This window comes from Sciurus vulgaris (assembly GCF_902686455.1).
Source record: "Sciurus vulgaris genome assembly, chromosome: 9".
Classification (NCBI taxonomy): domain Eukaryota; kingdom Metazoa; phylum Chordata; class Mammalia; order Rodentia; family Sciuridae; genus Sciurus; species Sciurus vulgaris.
The window spans coordinates 89,946,550-89,969,938 of record NC_136469.1 but is presented as its reverse complement, the minus strand read 5'-3'; the positions used below and the strand labels follow the sequence as shown (position 1 = coordinate 89,969,938).

The 23,389-nt window shown below is 34.6% G+C and overlaps 1 protein-coding gene across 1 annotated transcript; it reads right to left on the bottom strand.

Moving 5' to 3' along the window:
- Positions 1 to 16,011: 16,011 nt before the first annotated feature.
- LOC306669144 (UDP-glucuronosyltransferase 2A2-like) lies at positions 16,012 to 21,684 on the bottom strand. Its single transcript, XM_079153033.1, has 4 exons — positions 21,540 to 21,684; positions 18,299 to 18,430; positions 16,826 to 16,913; positions 16,012 to 16,333 (listed from the first exon to the last, which is right to left on the bottom strand). The coding sequence occupies exons 1-4, from the start codon at positions 21,660 to 21,662 to the stop codon at positions 16,110 to 16,112; spliced, it is 567 nt and encodes a 188-aa protein (XP_079009159.1). The 5' UTR covers positions 21,663 to 21,684; the 3' UTR covers positions 16,012 to 16,109.
- Between the last annotated feature and the right edge of the window lie 1,705 nt (positions 21,685 to 23,389).

Below are 23,389 nucleotides of genomic sequence, written 5' to 3'. Positions count from 1 at the left end.
GTGTACTCTGATAGGAGGAAGATGTTTCACGTGCTCCTTTATTAGAATAATTACAACCATTTCACTTTTTTAGGACTCATGTATTTTTTAAATTTCTGTATTTTGGAAATCATGATTTTATGGTGAATTCATATTTGCTCCAATGTGCTTAAATAAATATAATCATCTGACCAGTCTTGTTTTATCTGACTGTAAAGGTTGGGTTGTTTTCTTTTTGTTTTTTACCACTCTGTCTTTATTCAGAGATCAAATACCCAGGGGAAAGCACAAATCCTTCTTTCCTCTTGGGTTTTATGTTTCCTTTGTTACACCTGTGTATTGTGTGTGTGTGTCTCTGTCCACACATCTTCATCCTGGTACCCAAATTGGTCTGTAGATAAATGAGCACTCATCAACCGAAATTTAAGAAGAGGAATAAATCTGAATACCTTTCAATTCACATGAAATAAGAAAAAACTTCATTTGAATTTGGGTAAACAAATGAGAGCAAGATGTCTTAGTAATTACTGACCCACAAGCATTTCTAGGTGGTCAGACAATTAATATGATGTTTATATAAATTATCTAGAATAGATATTGCTTCTATGACTTTATTTCAACAAGGAAGATATGGCTGATACTGCCAGCTACACTGGTTTTATATCTGGGTTTTACATTTAAAAATAAGTAAGTTAGATTTAACATAAATGGGATTAATCTTCATTAATATGTTTATTAGATAAAATGTCTAATTAATTTACAATGTTAAAATGCTAAGATATCAATTTCTATAAAATCAAGTACCCTAGACTTTTTGAATTCCATAAAGTAATATATATATTTACGTTTTGGATGTGTTTTCATTAATTTGAAATAAAAAAGAAAAAGAGTTTAACATTGCTCTGTTTCTGTGTCTTCAATAAAAGCAAGGTTACTAAGAGTTAAAATGCTAACAGATGTAATTCTATATATAAAGCATACAAAAAATTTCACTTGGGTTTCAAATAAAGTATTATATAAATATTTTACCTTACTGAAATGGAGTAATGAGTCTAAATTCAGAAATTTTTTAAGGATTGTTTCAGAATGTAAATTTGAAAAGGGTCAACAACTAAGAAAGAGATATGTATGAGAAACAAAAATGTATGGAAGAATTTTAATGTGGATAGTAGAAGGAAAAATGAATAATCTGGATTAGAAATTCTTTTTTATGGTAAAATAAAAAAGGTATAGAATGTCTAAGTAATTAGCACAATGTTTTGCAACTCAAAAATTTGTGTGTAATTAAGTTGGTTATAATTAGCACAGTCAGTAAAAACTTTAAGTTTGTTTACTAGGGTCAAATATTAATGTACTGATATAAGCCAAAATTTAATCCTCTATGTGTTGAGCAACAAGGGTTTCTTAAACATTGATCTACAATTATATATCTAGATAAATCTTTGACTATTAATTTTTTTATTAAGGGAAATTAATTATGAAGAAATTAGAGTTTGTGCAACTCTGGTTAAACAACTACAATTATTTTAGTGCATCACAATACACTATGGATTCTAATTTTTTTTTTTAAACTAAACTTGACTAATATAAGAACATCAGTAAAATTGTGGTGCTGTTACTAGATTCTTTGTATACTGGGTGCATTGATGTCCTCCAAATATAAATATAAATCTCTAAAATACATGATTTAGAAGAACACTTTACCAAGCGGCATACTACAAACTAATGTTTTCTGGAGCAAGAGTCTCTTTCAGACTTATACAACATTAACACATTTAGTTGGGAATTTACTTATATCAATTAATGTTTCATAATTGAATAAAAACAACCTGTCATCAGTAAGTTCTATATAACATTTTGTATTTTTCTGGACACTGGAGTGGGAACTTAAATGTATTTTTTGAAGGTAGTAAGAAAAGACTGAATTATTTAAAGGTTAACATTGTGAAATAGGAAGATATTTTCCTGCTTTCCCACAAAAAGGGATTAAAATCTCTCTTATCTTGTTTCATTCATGATTCAGATGTGATGTTGAATTGTATTAACTAACATTAGGAAACAATATATGACAACTTTGTAAAATAATATTTTAAAAAGAGGTAAAGTTCAACTTCAGAAATAAAACAAGTTACTTAAGATTTTCAAGAAGCCATCTTACCTATGAACACTAATTCTCATCTTATTTCATCTTAGAATAACTACTTAAACTCATTCAGAGTGAAGTTCAAAAATATTTTTATAAAGTTTACTATAATGTTAAAATAAATAGGGAATATAATATATAATGAAGTAAAGGTTTGGGATTTTAAAGATTATGTTTCTGGGTTCATCGCTATTATACAAAATAAATGTTATTGGTCTGCTTAATTACACTTTTTTATTTTCCTTTTAAACTTCATAATTGTTGCCTGTTGGTGCATTAGAGAAGTGCAATTTCTTACATAAAAACCTGAGCTAATTAGAGATAACAGGTCATCTCCTATAGGACACATTATAAAAACTAAAGATTATGGATGTGTTTCTAAAAACTCTGATAATGTTTCTAAAGCCTTAATTGTCCTCCTCTTATAAGTAAGTAGCATGTGACTCACATGTTATCATTTTCATGGATTTCAGAGGCAACTTCTTAATACCGATTGCTTTTATGGTAATTGAAAAAAAAATGCTTTCCTGTCTTATTTATTATTGTGTCAGCATGATCCCTTTCCCAGGTAAACCTCATTTAGTCACCCAACAACTGCTACTCATACCAGTCTTGAAAATCAGTATTGGGTCTTGGCTCTCCAGTACTGAAGATTAAACACCTGAGATATGACAAAGCAAGCCACCTCATTGTAGGAATTTCAGGGCAGTCAATGTACAGAGGAGCGAAAGTCCTTCAAGTCCAGCAAACTCCTCAGGACACAAGAGGTGCTGTTGTTTCAATGGTTTATAAATGCTCTGCATCTCCTTTGTCCTTAAGGCCAGGGACATTATCTTATTATAATAACCTTGTCACTAGTGGACTCCCAGAAGGAAGCAAGTTATGTGATATGCACATGTGCAAAGATAAGTGCACTATGTAACCTAGTGTAACTCGATATGACCCTGGAATAGATAATAAACTATTATCTAGCTTTCCAACAGAATCCACTACTTCTTCCACTTCACCACCCTGTGTGCTGGCCTCTTTATTTGCTCTCCACTTAGCCCTTATAGCTGGACTCCAATTAACCTTTAAACCTCCTCTTCCTTTCTTGCCTATATGCCCAAAGGTAGGAAGGAATAGCTCCAAGGGCTAAATTATTTGTTTGAGAAAGTGAGATCCTTTCGCTCACCAAAGGTATTTGCAGCCAGCTGAGCAGTGAGATATGTTAGCATACCATTTCCTTTTCTTTGATAATTAGTCACCATTATTCCACACAATCATTTATTATCTATGCTGACTATTGTCCTCGACCTCTGACTTATTCCCTCCTTGGCTTAAGGGAACCCTTACTGCTGTAAGGCGAAAGACATGAACGGCTCTAGCTGCTCCTGCTTGGGAAGGGATGATGAGGGCAAGCAGTTTAGTTTTCCTTTATGAATGTTTGGGTAGGTGGAGGGGATCTGTGGCAAAAGTCTGATTCAGAACGAACAGGTTGTAAAGTCATCTGACAGGCAGGTGCTCCAGGAAAGAAATAAGAAGTCATGAGTACTGGGTTGTCTTTAATACAAAATAAATGCCACAGTGTCTGAAACAAGTTAGGGAATATGATAATGATGACAGAGACCAGCAGTTTCTTCACCAGGAGGTGCAAAAGCTAAGATTTTATTCCTATGAAAAGGCCATTGACAACATGATCTCTATTTGGACATGTAAGCCTTTAAAGATCTTAGTTACATTGCCAGAGTTATCACGAATGTAAATACAGCACTTAGATTTATGTCACAGATGCCCCCATAAGATATCTTAAATATCTAATATCAACTGAATTTTGTAAAATACTTTTCTATTGGCATAATCTCTGTGTTTAGTACAGATACCTTTATTTCTGTCCCTTAGGGCTATATAATCATACTAGCAAACACTGATCAAGATTACATATTTGGAGTTTAATGGGATTGAATTGGCTACAAAAAATCCTTTTAACTCATACTCTCTTTTGATAGTGACCAGATTCACCTGTCTAATAATCCCACTTTTATAGCCTCAAGTATTTGTTACTCCTGCTGGGGCTGTCACAAATGTACATCTTAAGTTACATTAAGAGGAATATAGATAGATAGATAGATAGATAGATAGATAGATAGATAGATAGATAGATAGATAGATAGAAAGATAGATATCTCCTGGAGATTTGTGAACTACCTGGTATGTGTGTGGTGAAGATTTTATCCCATTTCACAGATTCTCATTTCATACTCTAATTTCCTTTGCTGATAAATTAGATATTTTGTTTGAATTCTTCCGATTCTTGTTTCTTGATTCTTGATTTTGTTTCTTGGGCTTTAGCACTCTGTTAAGGAAGTCAGCTCCTTAGCTGACATGATGAAAGTTTGGACCTACTTTTTCTTCTATTAGGCTCAGGGTCTCTGGTCTAATTCCTAGGTCCTTGCTCCACTTTAAGTTTAGTTCAGGGTGAGAGACAGGAGTTGAATTTCATTTTTCTACATACGAATTTCTTGTTACCCAGCATCATTTGTTGAAGAGGCCATCTTTTCTACAATGTATGTCTTTGGTGACTGATCAGCAAATATATGAAAAAATGTTCAACATCTCTAGCTTAGAGAAATGCATATCAAAACTACTCCAAGGTTTCATCTCACTTCAGTCAGAATGGTGATTATCAAGAATACAAGCAACAGCATGTATTGGTGAGGATGTGGGGACAAAGGTACACTCATATATTGCTGGTGGGACTGCAGATTGGTGCAACCACTCTGGAAAGCAGTATGGGGTTTTCTCAGTAACCTGGGAATGGAACCACCATTTGATACAACTATTCCACTCCTCGGTTTATACCCAAAGGACTTAAAATCAGTGTACTACAGTGATGCAGTCACTTCAATGTTTAGAGCAGCTCAATTCATAATACTTAAACTATGGAACAAATGTAGACACCCTTCAACAGATGAATGGATAAAGAAACTGTGGTGTGTATACACTGTGGAATATTACTCAGCCTTAAAGAAGAATGAAATTATGGCATTTGCAATAAATGAATGGATTTGTAGAATATCATGCTATGTGAATAAATTCAATTCCCAAATAACCAAGGAAGAAATATTTTCTGTGATGTATGAATGCTGAACCATAATGGGGGAGGGTAGGGAAGAATGGAGGAATTTTTTATTGGGCAGAGGGGAGTGAAGAGAGGGGATGGGTTGTTTGAATGGGAAGGATTGTGGAATAAGTTGGATATTATCGACCTATATAGGTATCATTGAATGAATTGTGTGATATTGTGTCATGTAGAGTCTGAGATGTGAGAAGTTATTCTCCATTCGTGTACAATGAGTTGAAATGCATTTTGCATGTATAAATATTTAGAAAAAATTCAGGAAATCAAAATAGTAAAGTACAATGGAAAGTTTAGAGAAATGTCAAGTAATATGTTATGATTATTGATTTGGAATTGATGAAGTTTGGTTCATCCTGTCAGTCAACCTTAAACACTAGAGAAGCAGCCAGATGATATGCTTTAAAGAGCTATGCAGAAGCACTGTATTGATGTGCCAAGGCATCTGTTTAATGATATCCAGAGTTTTCCCCATCTGAATAGTTTTAGGAATGACATTAAAAGAAGTCCATTCTCAAACTGCTTTTTTTTTTTTTTTTTTTTTTTAATCTAGAAGCATACTGTAGTTACACTGACATACATATATGAAGTTTCCCAGGAATTTCTGCCAGCTAAAACTTCTTTCTGATGATACTTAGGCAAAGGAAGAGACCAGCAGGATATCAAAAAACAGGAAGAGAAAAATCCAGTGTGCTAGAACTCTTGAGTATCAGTGAGTCTTGTATCCCATGTGGTCAGTCTCAGGGAACAAAGGGGGCCTGAGTCTCAGTAGGGGTCAACCTGCAAAATAATTAGTCTATTGCTGCCTGGAGGAATTCCAGCTGCAGAAGACAACCGAACATAGAGTCAACATAAAAACTCTTAATCAAAATAAAACTGTTAAAACTCAAAACACATCAATATGAACTACCATTTTTAAAAGTTGTTCAAATTTAACAAATGCATTTACAGCCTTCAAAGAATATTATTTGCATATATTCATGAATATATATAAGTCGTATAGTTACTTTTAAAAATGAAGTCATTTTCAACATATCACATAAAAATGAATAAGAATTTAAAAATTTTCACTAAGCAGATGAACCTCATTTATGTCAATTTATATGTCCCATACTGAAATGAAAAGAAACTACACATGCCATTAATTTTCTAAAAGTTAAAGAAAGTACAATTTTATATATTTGTTAATTTAATGCAACAATGATTCAAATAACATTATTTGCCCTTAGTCACTGTTTTTTCTTGACAAATATTTATTATACCATATTCTTCTTCAAGCAGATAGGCTCATATATCTTTAGCACAACCATTAATAGATGAATTTAAACTTACATAAGATAGAGACTGGAAGCAGTTATCTCACATTGAAAGCAAGAATTTTCTGACAGAAAGTCAAATGATTATAAATAGACATCAAAATTTATGAATATTAATGATTTAAAACATAATTCTTATCAATAGTTCTATCACTTCAATTTTCATAACATAATTAATTTTGTTCTGTGCTCCTGATTATTTTCTTTAAAAATAATCTCTTCATATTTATTGCTGATTCTGAAAAAACATTGATGTCTTCCTTTTCTGGAAACAGTAGCTAAATCCTTCCAGTAGAAAACACACTAAAATAATTGTTGAAGAAAAGCAGGAAAAAGAAAGTGGTTATCTAAATATGGGGAACTGCTCATAAACATTTAGAACTCATTTTACAGTGTTGAGATCTTTGCAGTATGGTAATTACTCCTTTGCACACATTTGCATATTTGTGATGAAAATGACAATGTTTTATTGGCCATGTCAGGACCAAAGGAAAACACTAGGGAAATTTATAAAGCAGCATATGCAAGTGTATTGAGTTCTTGAAAGTAATAAATATGACTCCCTAGAAACAGATTCCCTAATCAACAGGGCACTGTAATAGCAAGAGTCATTGTTAGCAGCCCTAATCATTTCTCAAACACAACTGGGTAGAAGTCTATGTATTTGAAAGGTAAGGTATGTCTTCATTTGAAGTTTCCTAGTAGCCTGGCCAGAATTAATTGATTTCACATTGGTTTAAGTCATGAGTAAAAGCTCCAGACTGACTTCATGGGGATGAGAGAAAGTATGTGGTTTGTGATGGTATATTTTGGTGCTGACAAGGCATTTTCAGGATCAGGGAAAGGGAGTGTACTCATCATTCACAAGTGACTACCATACACTAGATCCAGCAGTGTGAGATTACAAATAAGCACTCTTTGTGTACAATGAAGAAGAGTCATGCTGCCATTCACCTGCATTGAACTATAGGTAAGGTCAAGATAATAGTTTCACATGGTAATTCTATTGCATTTTAGGTAAAGTGTAGTTGCTATCAAAATCTTTTCCTGCAAATCAAAAATTTTTTTTAAGAATTTCACTTTTTACACAGTGAGTATAAATTTGGATTATACATAGATTTTATACATAAATGTATACACATGAATGCAGTTAAATGATATTTTTAAATAAATAAGAGAATAATCAAGGACTGTGTTCATAAATGTATTATTTCATATTTAAATGTGTTGTTTTATAACTATGATAAAATATTTTAAATAAATAAAATTACTATAATTTATATATTACAATGTAACTTTTATGGTTCTAAATTGTTTTCTGGAATAAGACAGTGGAATACCAAAAATCCATATTTATTCTCTACACTATACCACCCATGTGTTTTCAGATACTTTCAGAGGTAGCATTAGGTTGAAGGTTAGTGTAAATATATTTAAAATAGGCAACTGTTAGTATTTACTTGGAAATTTTATGAGTATTAATGATTCTGTTTTCTTGCATCAGTAATTTAAAAATCAGTAATAAAACTCAATGGACATTGTATACATTTGAGTAAAATGAATCACAAAACCTATCTACTTTCATGTGTAATAAAATGAACCAAATTATCAGTCAATAACATCCTAGTAAGAATGTAATTGATTAGATATCAAGATCAACATTTACAGGGAAAAAATAATCATACTAAGAATTATTGAAATTCCTAAGATCCAAGATGGCAGACTAGAGGGAGGCTGTGTACCTTGTTGCTCTGTAATGCCGGATTCAAGTACAGGATATCTGTTTCTCGGTGAGGCAGTTTTTGGTGCTTATCGATCCCCGGGTGTTTACCCCATTTGTCTGCTGTGATGACCTGCAATCTGCCAGCATATCGATGCCTTTTTTGAGAGCAGATTGCTCACCGTCAGGCGTCTATCATCTGCCATTTGCCTGCCTCTCACCTGTCCATCGCCTACCTTACCCCTATCCATCACCCAAGGCTTAAGGTTCATCTCCTGATTCACCAACAGCTGCCAGCAGACTGACTGCAGACCGCCAGTGGAGCACCAGCTGCCTGCTATTGCCTGGAAGTTCACTGTCACAGTACCTGCAGGTTTGATTACACGTGACTGCCTCCATTTTGAGACAATAGCCAGGCCCCGTCGGACCCCTGGCCGGACTGATTGAGACCCCTCTCCAGGATCCCTCAGCCCAACCTATCACTCCCTGCCTCTGGGGCCCCCACATCAACTGACTGCTTCCTGCTGCCAGGACCCCCAGACCAACTGCTTGAGCCCTATCACAGGGAACCCAGACCGACTGACTGCACCCAGCCTCCCGGATCCCACAACCACACCAAACACACTGGGCCACCAGGACGCCTGCTGGACCAACTGCATCCCGTCTCCAGGACCTCCAGCTGACCACGTCCACCCCTGAGCTGCAACTCCCCATTTGCCAACACATTTCGAAGCCAGAGTGGCCATCTTAGACAATCCTGGAAGCCATAGCTCCGATCTTCGGGTGGGGCAAATCCCCTCCTGCGAAGCCTGCTGGAGGCTTGAAGCTCATTGTCAGGTACTTCTCATGCATAAGGCTACTGAACACTGGGAGGTTTTATTAGTACATGACTGTTATACAGTAGATTTTCTTTTTTCTCCTTTTTTTAAAAAAATTTGTTTTTATTTCTTTAATTTCTTGCTTTCTTTTCCTTTTTGTTTACCTGTTCCCTCACAGTCTCTTTCTCCCTTTTTTGCATGTTAACATCCGATTTCTTTTGATTACACACTCACCCTTTCTATTTTCTAGAACTTCTGTATATTCTTTTCTTATCCCATTAACAGCCATATTCTATGTCCCTCTGCATCCTCTTTGTCCTCCTTTAGAAACAGCAAACCTTACTGCAAACCTGTTTGTTTTACCAAAGATACCACTTGAACTCATTTTGTTTATTATGACAATTTTGTTATTGTCCCCATAGGGACTATTTGGTCTAGGATTGCATAGTGTCTGATTTGGGCACTGCTAATATTAATCTCCCCTTAAAGAAAGGGTTTTGGAAACCTATAGGGCCACTATAAGCCTATACGGGGAAATCAGCAATACCCCAGATCTGCACGGCTAGAGGGGAAGATACATGAACAACATGAAAGAACAAGGGAAGAAAATGATCCAAACAAATCTAGATTCTATAGTAATAGAATCCAATGAAAGTATGTTAGAAGAAATGTCAGAAAAGGACTTCAGATTATACATGATTAAGATGATTCACAAAGCAAAGGATGAAATAAGAGAGCAAATGCAGTCAATGAATGATAATACCAATAAGCTGAAAGAGCACCTGCAGGAAGCAAAAGATCATTTCAAAAAAGAGATAGAGATTCTAAAAAAAAAAAAAAAATGGAAATCCTTGAAATGAAGGAGACAATAAACCAAATAAAAAACTCAATGGAAAGCATCACCAAAAGACTAGACTAATTGGAAGACAGAACCTCAGACAATGAAGACAAAATATTTAATCTTGAAACTAATGTTGCCCAAACAGAGAAGATGGTAAGAAATCATGAACAGAATCTCCAAGAACTATGGGACATCATGAAAAGACCAAATTTAAAAATTATTGGGATTGAGGAAGGCACAGAGATACAAACCAAAGGAATGAACAACCTACTCAATGAAATAATATCAGAAAATTTCCCAAACCTGAAGAATGAAATGGAAAATCAAATACAAGAGGCTTACAGAACACCAAATGCACAGAATCACAACAGATCCACACCAAGGCACATTATAATGAAAATGCCTAACATTCAAAATAAAGATAGGATTTTGAAGGCCGCAAGAGAAAAGCATCAGATTACATATAGGGGGAGACCAATACGGATAGCAGCAGACTTCTCAACCCAGACTCTAAAAGCTAGAAGGGCCGGGACCAACATATTTCAAGCTCTGAAAGAACATGGTTGCCACCCAAGAATCCTATACCCAGCAAAACTAACCTTCATATTTGAAGATAAAATAAAATCCTCCCATGATAAACAAAAGTTAAAAGAATTTACAAATAGAGCGCCTGCACTACAGAATGTTCTCAACAAAATATTCCATGAGGAGGAAATGAAAAACAACAATGGAGGTCAGCAAAGGGAGGAACTACCTTAGAGAAAAAGCACTCAAAGGAGAAACCAAGCCAACTTAAAAACCATAAATAAGCCAAATGACTGGGAATACAAATCATTTCTCAATAATAACCCTGAACGTTAATGGCCTAAACTCATCAATCAGAAGACATAGACTGGCAGAATGTATTAAAAAGAAAGACCCAACAATATGCTGCCTGCAAGAGACTCAACTCATAGAAAAAGACATCCACAGACTAAAGGTAAAAGGATGGGAAAAAAACTACCTCGCCCATGGACTCAGTAAGAATGCGGGGTTTCCATCCTTATATCAGATAAAGTGGACTTCAAGCCAAAGTTAGTCAGAAGGGATAAAGAAGGACATTTCATACTGCTTAAGGCAACCATAAATCAGGAAGACATAACGATAGTAAATATTTATGCCCCAAACAATGGTGCATTCCTGTACATCAAACAAATCCTCCTCAATTTCAAGAATGAGATAGACCACAACACAATAATTCTGGGTGACTTTAATGCACAGCTGTCACCACTAGATAGATCTTCCAAACAAAATCCAACCAAAGAAACCATAGAACTCAATAACACAATCAATAACCTAGACTTAATAGGCATATATAGAATATTCCATCCATCAACGAGTGGATTCACTTTCTTCTCAGCAGCACATGGAACCTTCTTGAAAATAGACCTTGTGTTATGCCACAAAGCAGCCCTTAGGAAATGCAAAAAAAATAGAGATACTGCCTTCTGTTCTATCAGATCATAATGGACTGAGAGTAGAAATCAATGATAAAATAAAAAAAGGAAACTACTCCAACACTTGGAGGCTAAATAATATGCTATTGAATGAAACATGGATAACAAAAAACATCAGGGAGGAGATTAAAAAATTCTTAGAGGACAATGAGAATGATGATACAACATATCAAAATCTCTGGGACACTATGAAAATGGTACTAAGAGGAAAATTCATTGCATTGACCGTATTCCAGAAAAGAATGAAGAGTCAACAATTAAATGACCTAACATTACAGCTCAAAGCCCTAGAAAAGAACAGAATAACAGCAAAAGTAGTAGAAGACAGGAAATAATTAAAATCAGAGCTGAAATCAATGAAATTGAAACAAAAGAAACTATTCAAAAAATTGACATAACAAAAAGTTGGTTCTTTTAGAAAGTAAAAAAAAAAATAGACAAACCCTTAGCCACACTAACAAAGAGAAGGAGAGAGAAGACTCAAATTACTAAAATACATGATGCAAAAGGAAATATCACGACAGACACCACTGAGATACAGAACATAATGAGAAGCTAGTTTGAAAATATGTATTCCAACAAAATAGAAAGTACCAAAGACATTGACCAATTTCTAGACACATATGCTCTGCCCAAACTGAACCAGAAGTACATACACGATTTAAACAGATCAATATGGAGCAAAGAAATAGAAGAAGCCATTAAAAATCTACCACCCAAGAAAAGCCCAGGGCCAGATGGATTCTCAACCGAGTTCCAGAAGACCTTCAAAGGAGAACTCATTCCAATACTTCTCAAAGTATTCCAGAAAATAGAAAAGGAGGGTACCCTTCTGAACTCATTCTATGAAGCTAATATCACCCTCATACCCAAAGCAGGAAAAGACACATCAAGGAAAGAAAATTTTAGACCAATACCCTTGATGGATATAGATGCAAAGATCCTTATAAAATATTGTCAAACCGTATCCAAAAACATATTAAGAAAATTGTGCACCACGATCAAATGGGGTTCATCCCTGGAATGCAAGGATGGCTGAACATTCGTAAATCAATAAATGTAATCCATCATGTCAATAGACTTAAGGATAAGAATCATATGGCTATTTCAATTGACACAGGAAAATCATTTGACAAAATACAACATCCCTTCATGCTCAAAACACTAGAAAAAATACGGATAGCAGGAACATACCTGAACATTGTAAAGGCTATTTATGCTAAGTCCATGACCAACATCATTCTTAATGGAGAAAAACTGAAACCATTCCCTTTAAAAACGGGAACAAGACAGGGATGTCCTCTTTCACCACTGCTATTCAACATTGTCCTCGAAACTCTAGCCAGAGCAATTAGGCAGACTAAGAACTTAAAGGGATGCAAATAGGAAAAGAGGAACTTAAGCTCTCATTATTTGCGAATGACATGATTCTATATTTAGAGGATCCAAAAACCCCTTCCAGAAAACTTCTAGACCTCATCAATGAATTCAGCAAAATAGCAGGCTATAAAATCAACACACATAAATCTACAGCATGTTTATATGCAAGCGATGAAGCAGCTGAAAGGGAAATGAGGAAACCAACTACATTTGCAATACCCTCAAAAAAAATAAAATACTTGGGCATCAGTCTAACCAAAGAGGTAAAAGATCTCTACAATGAAAACTACAAAACACTGAAGAAAGAAATTAAGGAAGACCTTAGAAGATGGAAAGATCTCCCATGTTCTTGGATAGGCAGAATTAATATTGTCAAAATGGCCATACTACCAAAAGTGCTATACAGATTCAATGCAATTCCAATTAAAATCTCAATGATGTAGCTCACAGGAATATAGTAAGCAATCATGAAATTCATCTGGAAGAATATGAAAACCAGAATAGCTGAAGCAATCCTTAGCAGGAAGAATGAAATAGGGGGTATCGCAATACCATATCTTCAACTCTATTAGAAAGCAATAGTAACAAAAACGGCATACTATTGGCACCAAAATAGACAGGTAGATCAATGGTACAGAATAGAGGACATGGACACAAACCCAAATAAATACAATTTTCTCATACTAGACAAAGGTGCCACAAATATGCAATGGAGAAAAGATAGCCTCTTCAATAAATGGTGCTGGGAAAACTGGAAATCCACATGCAACAAAATGAAACTAAACCCCTATCTCTCACCATGCACAAAACTCAACTCACAATGGATCAAGGACCTTGAAATCAGACCAGAGACCCTGCATCTTATAGAAGAAAAAGTAGGTCCAAATCTTCACCCTGTTGGTTTAGGATCAGATTTCCTTAACAGGTCTCCCATAGCACAAGAAATAAAAGCAAGAATCAATAACTGGGATAGATTCAAACTAAATAGCTTTCTCTTAGCAAAGGAAACTATCAGCAATGCGAAGAGAGAGCCTACAGAGTGGGAGAGTATCTTTGCCACTCATACTTCAGATAGAGCATTAATTTCCAGAATATATAAAGAATTCAAAAAACTGTACACCAAGAATACAAATAACCCAATCAACAAATGGGTTAAGGAAATGAACAGACACTTCACAGAAGAAGATGTACAAGCAATCAACAGATATATGAAAAAATGCTCAACATCTTTAGTAATAAGAGAAATGCAAATCAAAACTACACTAAGATTCCATCTCACCCCAATTAGAATGGCGATTATCAAGAATACAAGCAACAATAGGTGTTGGAGAGGATGTGGGGAAAAGTACACTCATACATTGCTGGTGGGACTGCAAATTAATGCAGCCACTCTGGAAAGCAGTGTGGAGATTCCTTAGAAAACTTGGAATGGACCTACCATTTGACCCAGCTATCCCACTCCTCGGCCTATACCCAAAGGACTTAAAATCAGCATACTACAGAGATACAGCCACATCAATGTTCATAGCGGCTCAATTCACAATAGCCAGACTATGGAACCAACCTAGATGCCTTTCAAATGCTGAATGGATAAAGAAACTGTGGTATATATATATATATATATATATATATATATATATATATATATATATACAATGGAATATTACTCAGCTATAAAGAATAATAAAATTATGGAATTTGCAGACAAATGGATGAAATTGGAGAATATCATGTTAAGTGAGGTAAGCCAATCTCAAAAATCCAAAAGAGGAATGATCTCACTGATAAGCAGATGATAACAATGGCGTGTGGGAGGGGGACAAGAATGGAGGAAGGAGGGACTGTATAGAGGGAAAAGAGAGGTGGGAGGGGTGGGGGGAAGAAAAAAATAGCGGAATGAATCAAACATCATTACTTTATGTAAATATATGAATATGCAAACGGTATGCTGTTACTCCATGTACAAACTGAAACAACATGTATCCCATTTGTTTACAATAAAAATAAATTTAAAAAAAACAAATACAGTGTGAAGAGAGGTGCTTTGGAATCACAAAGTGATTCCAAATTAAAGTAAGTGAAGTGAAACAACAAGAAACAAGATGAGGAGAAAGCAAAGATGCTTTTGTGTACATTGTTAATCTATATGTCTACCAAACCCCCTTTGTCCAACATTTAATAATTAGAACATCAATCAGGTGATCTTATTATATGCAATTAATACTAAAGCTGATTGAATCATGGATTCTGCTTCAAGACTGCCTTTGTAATCTCCACTCCTTCCTTTTTTGTTTCATGAACTTATAAGTTGTTTCTTTTGCACCGTTAGTGCTTAAATGTTATAACTTAAGCTCTTAAACATAGGAATCTGGAAAGTACCTAGGATTTGTAAAATGATATTAGGTGTAATGCACAGAATCTGTTTTAAATGATAACATTAGGAACTGAGGTAGAGCGCAGTGTTAGATCACCTAGCATGCACACAGACCTGGGTCCATTTCCCATCACAAAACATGTAAAATGATGAATCGTGCAATGAGAGTGCTACTACCATGGCATTTGACATGAAACTTGCCGAAGTCAGTAACAGGGTATATTGCCTCGAAAGGCAATAACTTGTTTCAACATTATTTTCTGTATCCTGTTTCAAATTTATTTTCCCCTCAGAATTTGTAAATATGAATAGTGAAATTTTTAATCTTTGTAAGATTTGGAATCTTTTCATAAGATTTGGATGATGTTAAATTATTGAATTATTTGTTCAAATAAAATATTGCTCATTAAAAAAAAAAAAAGAAATTCCTAACTCCTAGCTATCCCATATATTATGATGTCCTTAACATCCTGAAGATTATAAATCATTCAGAAATAACTATTAACAAAGAGCACTGTTTAACAACACTGTTTAAAACTGACTATTGGTAGTTATTTTGAATGTTTAATATTGGGAACATTATTACTTCTATCATGTAATTAATAAATGGTTTATGACATTTAAATATTTATTCATGAAATTACACAGATAACCCAGAAAAACAATGTAAGTACTTCTATTGTATGGTGCTTATTTTGGAAAACATTGGTAGATTTTTTGAAGCCAGGTTTTGTTGCTGTTGTTCTTGTTTTATTTTCATTTCAGGAAATCATTTTACCAGTTGGGAATGAAATAAATGGTTTTACAAATGTAAAACTATATTATTTGAAATTAAACCAATTACAAAGTTATGAGGTAGTGGAACTTTCCTAGGATTACAGTTAACACAATCACTGGCAGAGAAATCTTTAAAAGTAGCAGTACTCACGAAGGCTGATAAATGACTGTTCTCAACGCACTGAGCAAATCCGCACTTGTCATTGTGTTGAAGTTCACCTCCACAGCTGCTCCCTTGGCCTTCATGTGAGCGATGTTATCAGGTTGATCAGCAAACATGGGGATTCCCACCATAGGGATCCCATGATAAATAGCTTCATAGATTTCATTATTTCCACCATGAGTGATAAAAGCTTTGGTTTTAGGATGACCTAGTTTGGGGATAGAGTGAGAAGCATGAGTGAATTTCAAGCTAATATATTGTCAAAATTTCCAAGATGGAGGGACCACAAGTTACGGTACATGTCACTGAAGAAGGCAACATTTTTTTTTTTTTTTTTGAAAAGCTAACCAGGTTAGACAATGCTACTCTAGAAAACTGTGATCCCAGAAAGAGAATAAACTCCTTAATTTTCTGGGAAGGCAATACTTAGGAGATGTTATCAGAGCTGGGACTGAATCTTGAAATGTGAAGAGAGTCTTAACAGAACTAGGGGCAGCAAGAGTCTATGAAATTAATGGCCAATTGTTTAATTACATCTGCTTTAAAACTAGAAGTTAAATGTGGAAATATTGGATTATTACATATATTAAATGCATTTTCTGTTATTTAAAAAAGTGTTTTGTGACAACAAACTGTCACAAACAATTAGTTAACTTTTCTGTTACCCAATTGTATAGCCTTTCTTTTTCCACAGTCTTACCAAGAAGGTCATTCTGAGGTAGCCAATCAAAAATCCGAGTATTGGCTCCTAGTGTGGCTGGCTTCTTTCCTTTGTATCTCCATAAGACCTGTGAAAGACAATGCTATAATATTGCAAGTACACAAGTGAGGCTGTGTTAAGTCTGTAGGCTTATTAAGGAATCAGGTTCCTCCATATTGTAGGTGCCAGCTGAGAGTGAGCATAGAGAAAGAGTTTGAAGCTTGTAAACATTAAGGTATACATAAGGACTGCTCATGTCTATCTGTAAAGGCTTCTACTCAAAGTCTATTAAGAATAGTATACGTATTTTGAGGTTTATCACTTTAAAATTATTGGAGGTGATTCTTTAAATAAAGAAACAAAATAAATAGGACTAGTCTAAAAAATCAGAACATGGAGGTTAAAAACAATAAGAGAAACGCAAATTCTGTGCAAACCTGTTTATTTCATTCTTCCTCTCATGTTGCAAATGTAATTTTTTTTCCAATATATAGTTACCGTTAGGTATTTAGTCTTTATTTTTAATGATGGTATTTTCTTACCAGCTTTCCTTTCTCCCTTCCTCCTTCCGTTCTTCTTCTCTACTTTCTTCTTTCTTTTCTTTTCCCTCCCTCTCCCCCACCCCCCAGCAATGTCTTCTTTCTTTAATATTTTGAATGGGGATTAGATGAGAATTTTCTTACATTCCCCTTTTCAATAAAGTGTTTAAATTAGGATTTTAATCATTTTTGTATGTACTTTAATCCTGGGGGTTAAGGCAAATTTTAAGAGATGAGTTTAGAAATAAAAAGCAGAAGTTCTATCATGCCTAATTAGCATAGGTACCATTGTACCATCCTATGTAGTTTAACTATAAATGTAAAGAGTACCAGGTGCTTAAAGAACAGGAATCTGAGAGAATAGAATATAGACTTCTAATTACAAAAATCAAGGTTAATTGAATAACAAATTACAAATATATTATGCTTATGACAATATATTGTGCTTTTGTTTTTAACTGTAGAATACTGAGTTTGGAAAGAATAAGTTAATCTAATCTTCTACTTCTAAAGCAACTACACTTTGATAAGAGTTTTTAAAAACTCAGAAATTTGAGGTACATTTTTAGTATGATTTTTCTCTATTCTGTGTATAATTGTTCTCTTTTCCTGGACCATGGAGCTAACATATTTTAGAACTGAGAGTAGTCCATGCAAGCCAAAATGTTACAAATGGACAAATATTTGCACTTCTATTCTTTTAAAAATCAATGATTACAAAGTGAGTTCCCAAAGAAAAGCCAAGGTGCAGTAGGCAAGTGATTAAATGTACCTAAGTAGAAGATTTCATTGTTATATAAATGTTTACTTAATACTGGTGTCAGTTATGCTTAATGTTTATGAGTACCAATGTCCATCTGGAAAGAATAGGATTAGGCATACTCTCTGCCCCATTAGTAAGATGCTGAGGACCAGGGTTTCAGATTGTACCAACCTTCTGTGGAAGCTGTGCAAGGGCTGAGGCAATGAAATTGGCCTTTCCTTCTGTGAGGTTTTTGACCAAAAACCCCAGAGAAAACACAACAACACCATCTTCACCTGAGCTCTGGATGAAGTCTTCCATTTCCTGCAGACAAACATTCTTTCTATTAACAAGTGCAGCATCATAAGGAAACACAATTCGTTTATACTTTTAAGTAGAAAAAGTAAAAAGTAATGTCAGAGAAATTATTAAACTTTTCTTCTACCCATAACTACCTATCTATTTGAAAGGAAGTACGTCCCTGAAACGTAAGGCTAAAATACATCCTAAGTGATTGCAAGTATAATATGAATCAAATCACCACAGAAACAAACAGGCAATGATGGCAGCTCTTCTCATGGTTGGTGGAACTGTTACTCTCAAGGTATCATTTTCCCAACCAACAGAGTTGTCTACAAACTTATAAATATAATCACGGCAGGAAGCCCAAGAAAGGATCCAGACCTAGACTTTTAAATTTATCAATATGCCTGTTACATCCATAAATGTACCTTCCTGTGAGACTAGCTTTCAAGATAATTTTTCAGAAGAATCCACTTTCCTGATTAATAGGGCTAAGAAGAAATTTCTCAAAAATGTGGTATATAGTAAAATATTTTAAAAATAGATACCACAGTTCATTGCCTGCTATAATAATAATAATGACTTTTATAAGATGATACATTTAATTTGAGACTTAGAGTGGTAGTAAAGTACAAATTCCAACACAAATCAAATTCCCTGAGTCCCTATTTACAGATTTGCAAATTGGGCACTGCAAAGTCCAGGACTGGAAAGTTTTACATAATATTCTATGTGAATGCCACCTTCTAAAGGTAAGTTCTATATTCTCTTTGCAACTATTTGTGGTCATTCTGGTATCACTCTATTTCTCAGTTCATGGCTAGTAAATTTTGAGGGGAGGGACAATGTGTTGAGTGGAAGTGCACTGTAATTTCCAGCTTGCTTAATGTCAGGAGAGTTTCTGAGGTCCTAATAAATGTTTTCTCATAAATAAGTCTGTATCAAGCAAACCAAAGTGCACAAACACACATACCCCACCATGCTGATTTGTATTTTTAATTTAAGTATGTCCATTAGTTCTTTATTCTGTTTATCTAGTGACTAGCATAATTCATTCATCATGTATAACAGCTGTGATTGGTAGTGATACACCTTAAAGTCTGTATCAATAGGAAATCTGAGTTTGGAATTGAGTTCCTGTCACTTCTTCTTGTAAACTATGTCTAAGTTTTTTATTTGTGTAATTATACTTGTGAAAGGGGAGGAGAAAAAAAATAAATAGTATGGTAGGTTATATCTAGTGATCATGGGTGGGTTATCTCTCTCTTAGTATGCTTATTTAGGTATTGTTTTCTTAACTCCTGTACTGACAGTAATCAGCAAAGCTGCTCTGCATCCATAAAATTGTCTGCTAAGTAAAGCACATTATAATATTGAAATAAAATTTTAAACTTAAGTATGCTTTATTTATGTTAAACAGAAATCAGGAACTCCCCTGGGTTCTCCATTTGACCTTCAGCATACTGAGGAGATTATAGTCATAGGGCTATAAACCAGATAAAAAAATTTTTGTCTCCTCATTCACCACTATTAATAATTAACAATTGTCTTACCAAAGTGATCTAATAGATTCTTTTGTTTCTTAAAACTTATTTCTGTCTAATATTTCTGGCATTGTATATTTGTTCACTGAAAACTTTGGAATTTGGTATACAATTTTATTTTTCACTCAAAAAACAAATACTGATCATGCTTATAGAAAATAATGATATCATTGAGTCTCTCTCTCTCTCTCTCTCTCTCTCTCTCTCTCTCAATAATGATTGGCTTTATTTTGACCACATGAGGAGTGCTGGCAGTCAGAAGGTATATGTGAGCTTCACCATGTAAATGGAAGGAAAAATGACCATGTATCCCTCTTTCCTCCCAGAGAACATCTCTAAGGGACATGAGCAGGGTTGGCCCCCTCCTTGAAATTGGATCTCATCTCTGGTATGATTTCACATACACTGGCAGGGACATATTTTGTATTTTAATTATTGTTAAGTAATTTTGACATGAAATTTTCTCTTGTATCCATGCTTCTCAGTCATAGTGTTAGAGAAAACTTGTCTTCTCTCAATGCTTCTTCACAATACCTTTCTTTAAAGGAATTCCATAAAGCCCCAGGCTGCCTCCCACATCTTCCAGGGTCAGGGCTGAGGCCCCTTGGGGTAGCTGGGAGGAAACACGTGGGGCAGCCACTGCTCAGGAACTGAGATTCTGTGCTCCCTCTTGCCTGGTTCCTGAGGTGTCTGAGTGACCAAGTGCTGCCACAGCCCAAGGACCGTTTTGCATGACCAAGAAGGAGGGAGAGATGGGGTTCAGCTAGGTGTTCCCATTAACTCATGGAGTGAAGTCTTAGGCCTGAGACTGTCCAGCATTGTGTTGGCAGTAGAGCAGAAGTGGAGGCCTTAGGCTGAGGCTGTTTTTGAATTTGTGATCTTCCTGACTCAGCCTTTGAGCTGCTGGGATTACAGACATTGCCTTGCAATCATTCAGTTTTATTACTGTTTCTGTACGTTGATGACTGTCAATCTATTTTTAATGTTTTCTACCTATGCTGAGACCTTGTACTACCCAAAGAATTTTCAGAAATCACATGAAAATCCCTGGTGGCCAAAAACTGAACTCATCATAAACTTTATGAACTTTTTTCACCAATTGTTTCCTCTGAAACTAAAGGTTACCATCATGCAGTAACACCCGGGATTAAAATCTAGAAATGCTGCATTATTCCATATCTTCCCTTAATAGATCTTCTTATTCAAAAATCCCGTGCAATTCAGAAGAAATTCTCATGAAGCTATCCTTCTCTATCAACCATTTTGAAAATGTCCCTGGCAATGACTTTCCTCATTCATTGGGAATACCAAAGTGGTCTTCTTGGTGATTCCCATAATTCTACTCCCTGTGTGTGAGCTCAGTATCCACACTAAAGGTACAGGTATTTTTAGTATACCACTGGAATTATTTTATTTTTGGCTAAATCCTCAAATAATTTCATAAGACCTAATATAAGTCAAAAAAGACCGCTACCATAAAGAAAATAATTGGAGGTGATAGACTGAAGAGATTCATCAACATATGTGTTTATTGGGGCTGTTAACTTTAAAGAAAAATGGGACAATGTTCATTATCATAGACCTACCTTAGGTAAAGGTTTGGCAGGTTTGCAGTGCAATCCTCCAACAAACTCAAAATTGGGTAAGTATGGATGAGAAAATTCAAAATCCCAATATGTCCGAATTAGCCAAATTTCAGCTTTGCCCATAGTCTCACATAATGTAGTAGGTCTTCCTGGAGAAAATAAAGATTACGGTGGAGAAAGTTAATACATATATTTGCTAAGAAAAAACAAATAATGCACCACAGAATAACTTATAAACTATTAAGGAAAAGAATTAAGACCTCCAGAATAATTACAAAGTTTATGTTAATGGGAAGAAAGAAGAAAGGAAAGTAGGAAGAAAGGAAAGAAGGGGTACAGGAGAGAGAAAAGAAGGAAGGCAGAAAAGAAAAAAAATCAAGAAAGGGATTGGAGGCCCTGAACAAGAGATGATATGCAAGTATAGATTCATAACTTTAAAGGAAACAAAAATTTAACTACAACTATTATGAAATTTATTACTAATGTTTTCTCTCTAATTAAGTATAGAACATAGATTAACTCCATCACATTAGCCTCACTCAAGTCACCTCTCAACAATTTCTCAGTTTTTATCCAGGAATATATCTGTGTCTTACAGCTTCTGTATTCTCATTCAAACATATCATTGAAGGACCCACACCTAATTCAATCTTTCTTTTGTTATGAATCAAATCTTATTACTTAAATTGATTTTTCATTATATTTTCAGTAAACAGTTCCTGATTAATTCACACCCAATACACACCCCTCATATGTGAGATACATATATAAATAACATTAATATCACATACTTATTCTAGTGTTAACTTATATGATTGTTTTAGAAATAGGCAGATTCTAAGTATTAAGTTTAGGAGTTTTGTGAAAAAGGATGAGTATTTGTAAATAAAGTCAATCTTTTCTACACATAAAAAAATGTGTTTGGCCAGAGAGAAAAGAAAAACTCAAATGAGAATATTTTCTTACTAAGAATTATCATGTAATTAATAACTATTGATCCTGGGATAGAAAGTCTCTTTGAATAGGCATTACTTAGTAGTGCTTGAAGATATGTGTGAAGCCACATAGCCAACGTCTTGATTTGATCATGAAGAAAGATGTACCAAATATTCTCAGATTGAAATTTCCAGAGATTGGATGAGACCTTTTCCCCACTTCTTTTACATCAGAGTGTTTATGCCCTACAAGTGTCTTATTTTGTGCTGGGGATGTACCTCAATTGTAGAGCCTAGCTGTATAAGGGACTGGGTTTGATCCCTAGCACTTCAAACACTGGGTGGTTTATTTCTTGTGTTCTTCATTCTGGCTTGATCACTAATTCCCTAAGTGAATTCTATGTTCACTAATTCCAGACACAATTTTTAGGAAGACTTAATTGATTTGATAAAACTGAATTTTTAAAGCAGTGATTCATAATTACACACATAAAGTCAAAGAAAAATGAAAACAAAGGTACACAAATTGGGCCAATAATTTCATAAGACATTATAAAAGTTATACTTAAGTACTATGAATAAAAGTATTGAATTAAAATTTACTATCATTACTTTTCTTATAATTATATTATTTATATAAATAGTGATAAATTTTGGATAATTATGTAATATAAAATTAATAAATTATACAATGAGCTGCCAAGTGATTATTGTTATCGACTGCATCTATTTTTTTAAAGTCATATGTGAGTCTAAAGAGATGCCTTTTAATTGAAAGAACTCCTAGATGTAACTTGAATTTATTGCTACATACCTTACTGTAATTGATGTAGACAAGAGAAAACTTTCCAGAGTGACAGCTATCAGTATCTGAGGTGACCTGTTAGTTAGACTGACATGTGCAGATGACTTCTA

What these genes read in the sequence shown, in the direction of transcription:
- LOC306669144 (XM_079153033.1), bottom strand. Translation starts at nt 21,662, where the DNA reads ATGGGCAAAGCTGAAATTTGGCTAATTCGGACATATTGGGATTTTGAA. An exon ending in CTGCCAAACCTTTACCTAAG is followed by an intron (nt 18,431 to 21,539) that starts GTAGGTCTATGA and finishes GTTTGTCTGCAG; the next exon opens with GAAATGGAAGACTTCATCCA. An exon ending in TTGCACAGCTTCCACAGAAG is followed by an intron (nt 16,914 to 18,298) that starts GTTGGTACAATC and finishes TGTCTTTCACAG; the next exon opens with GTCTTATGGAGATACAAAGG.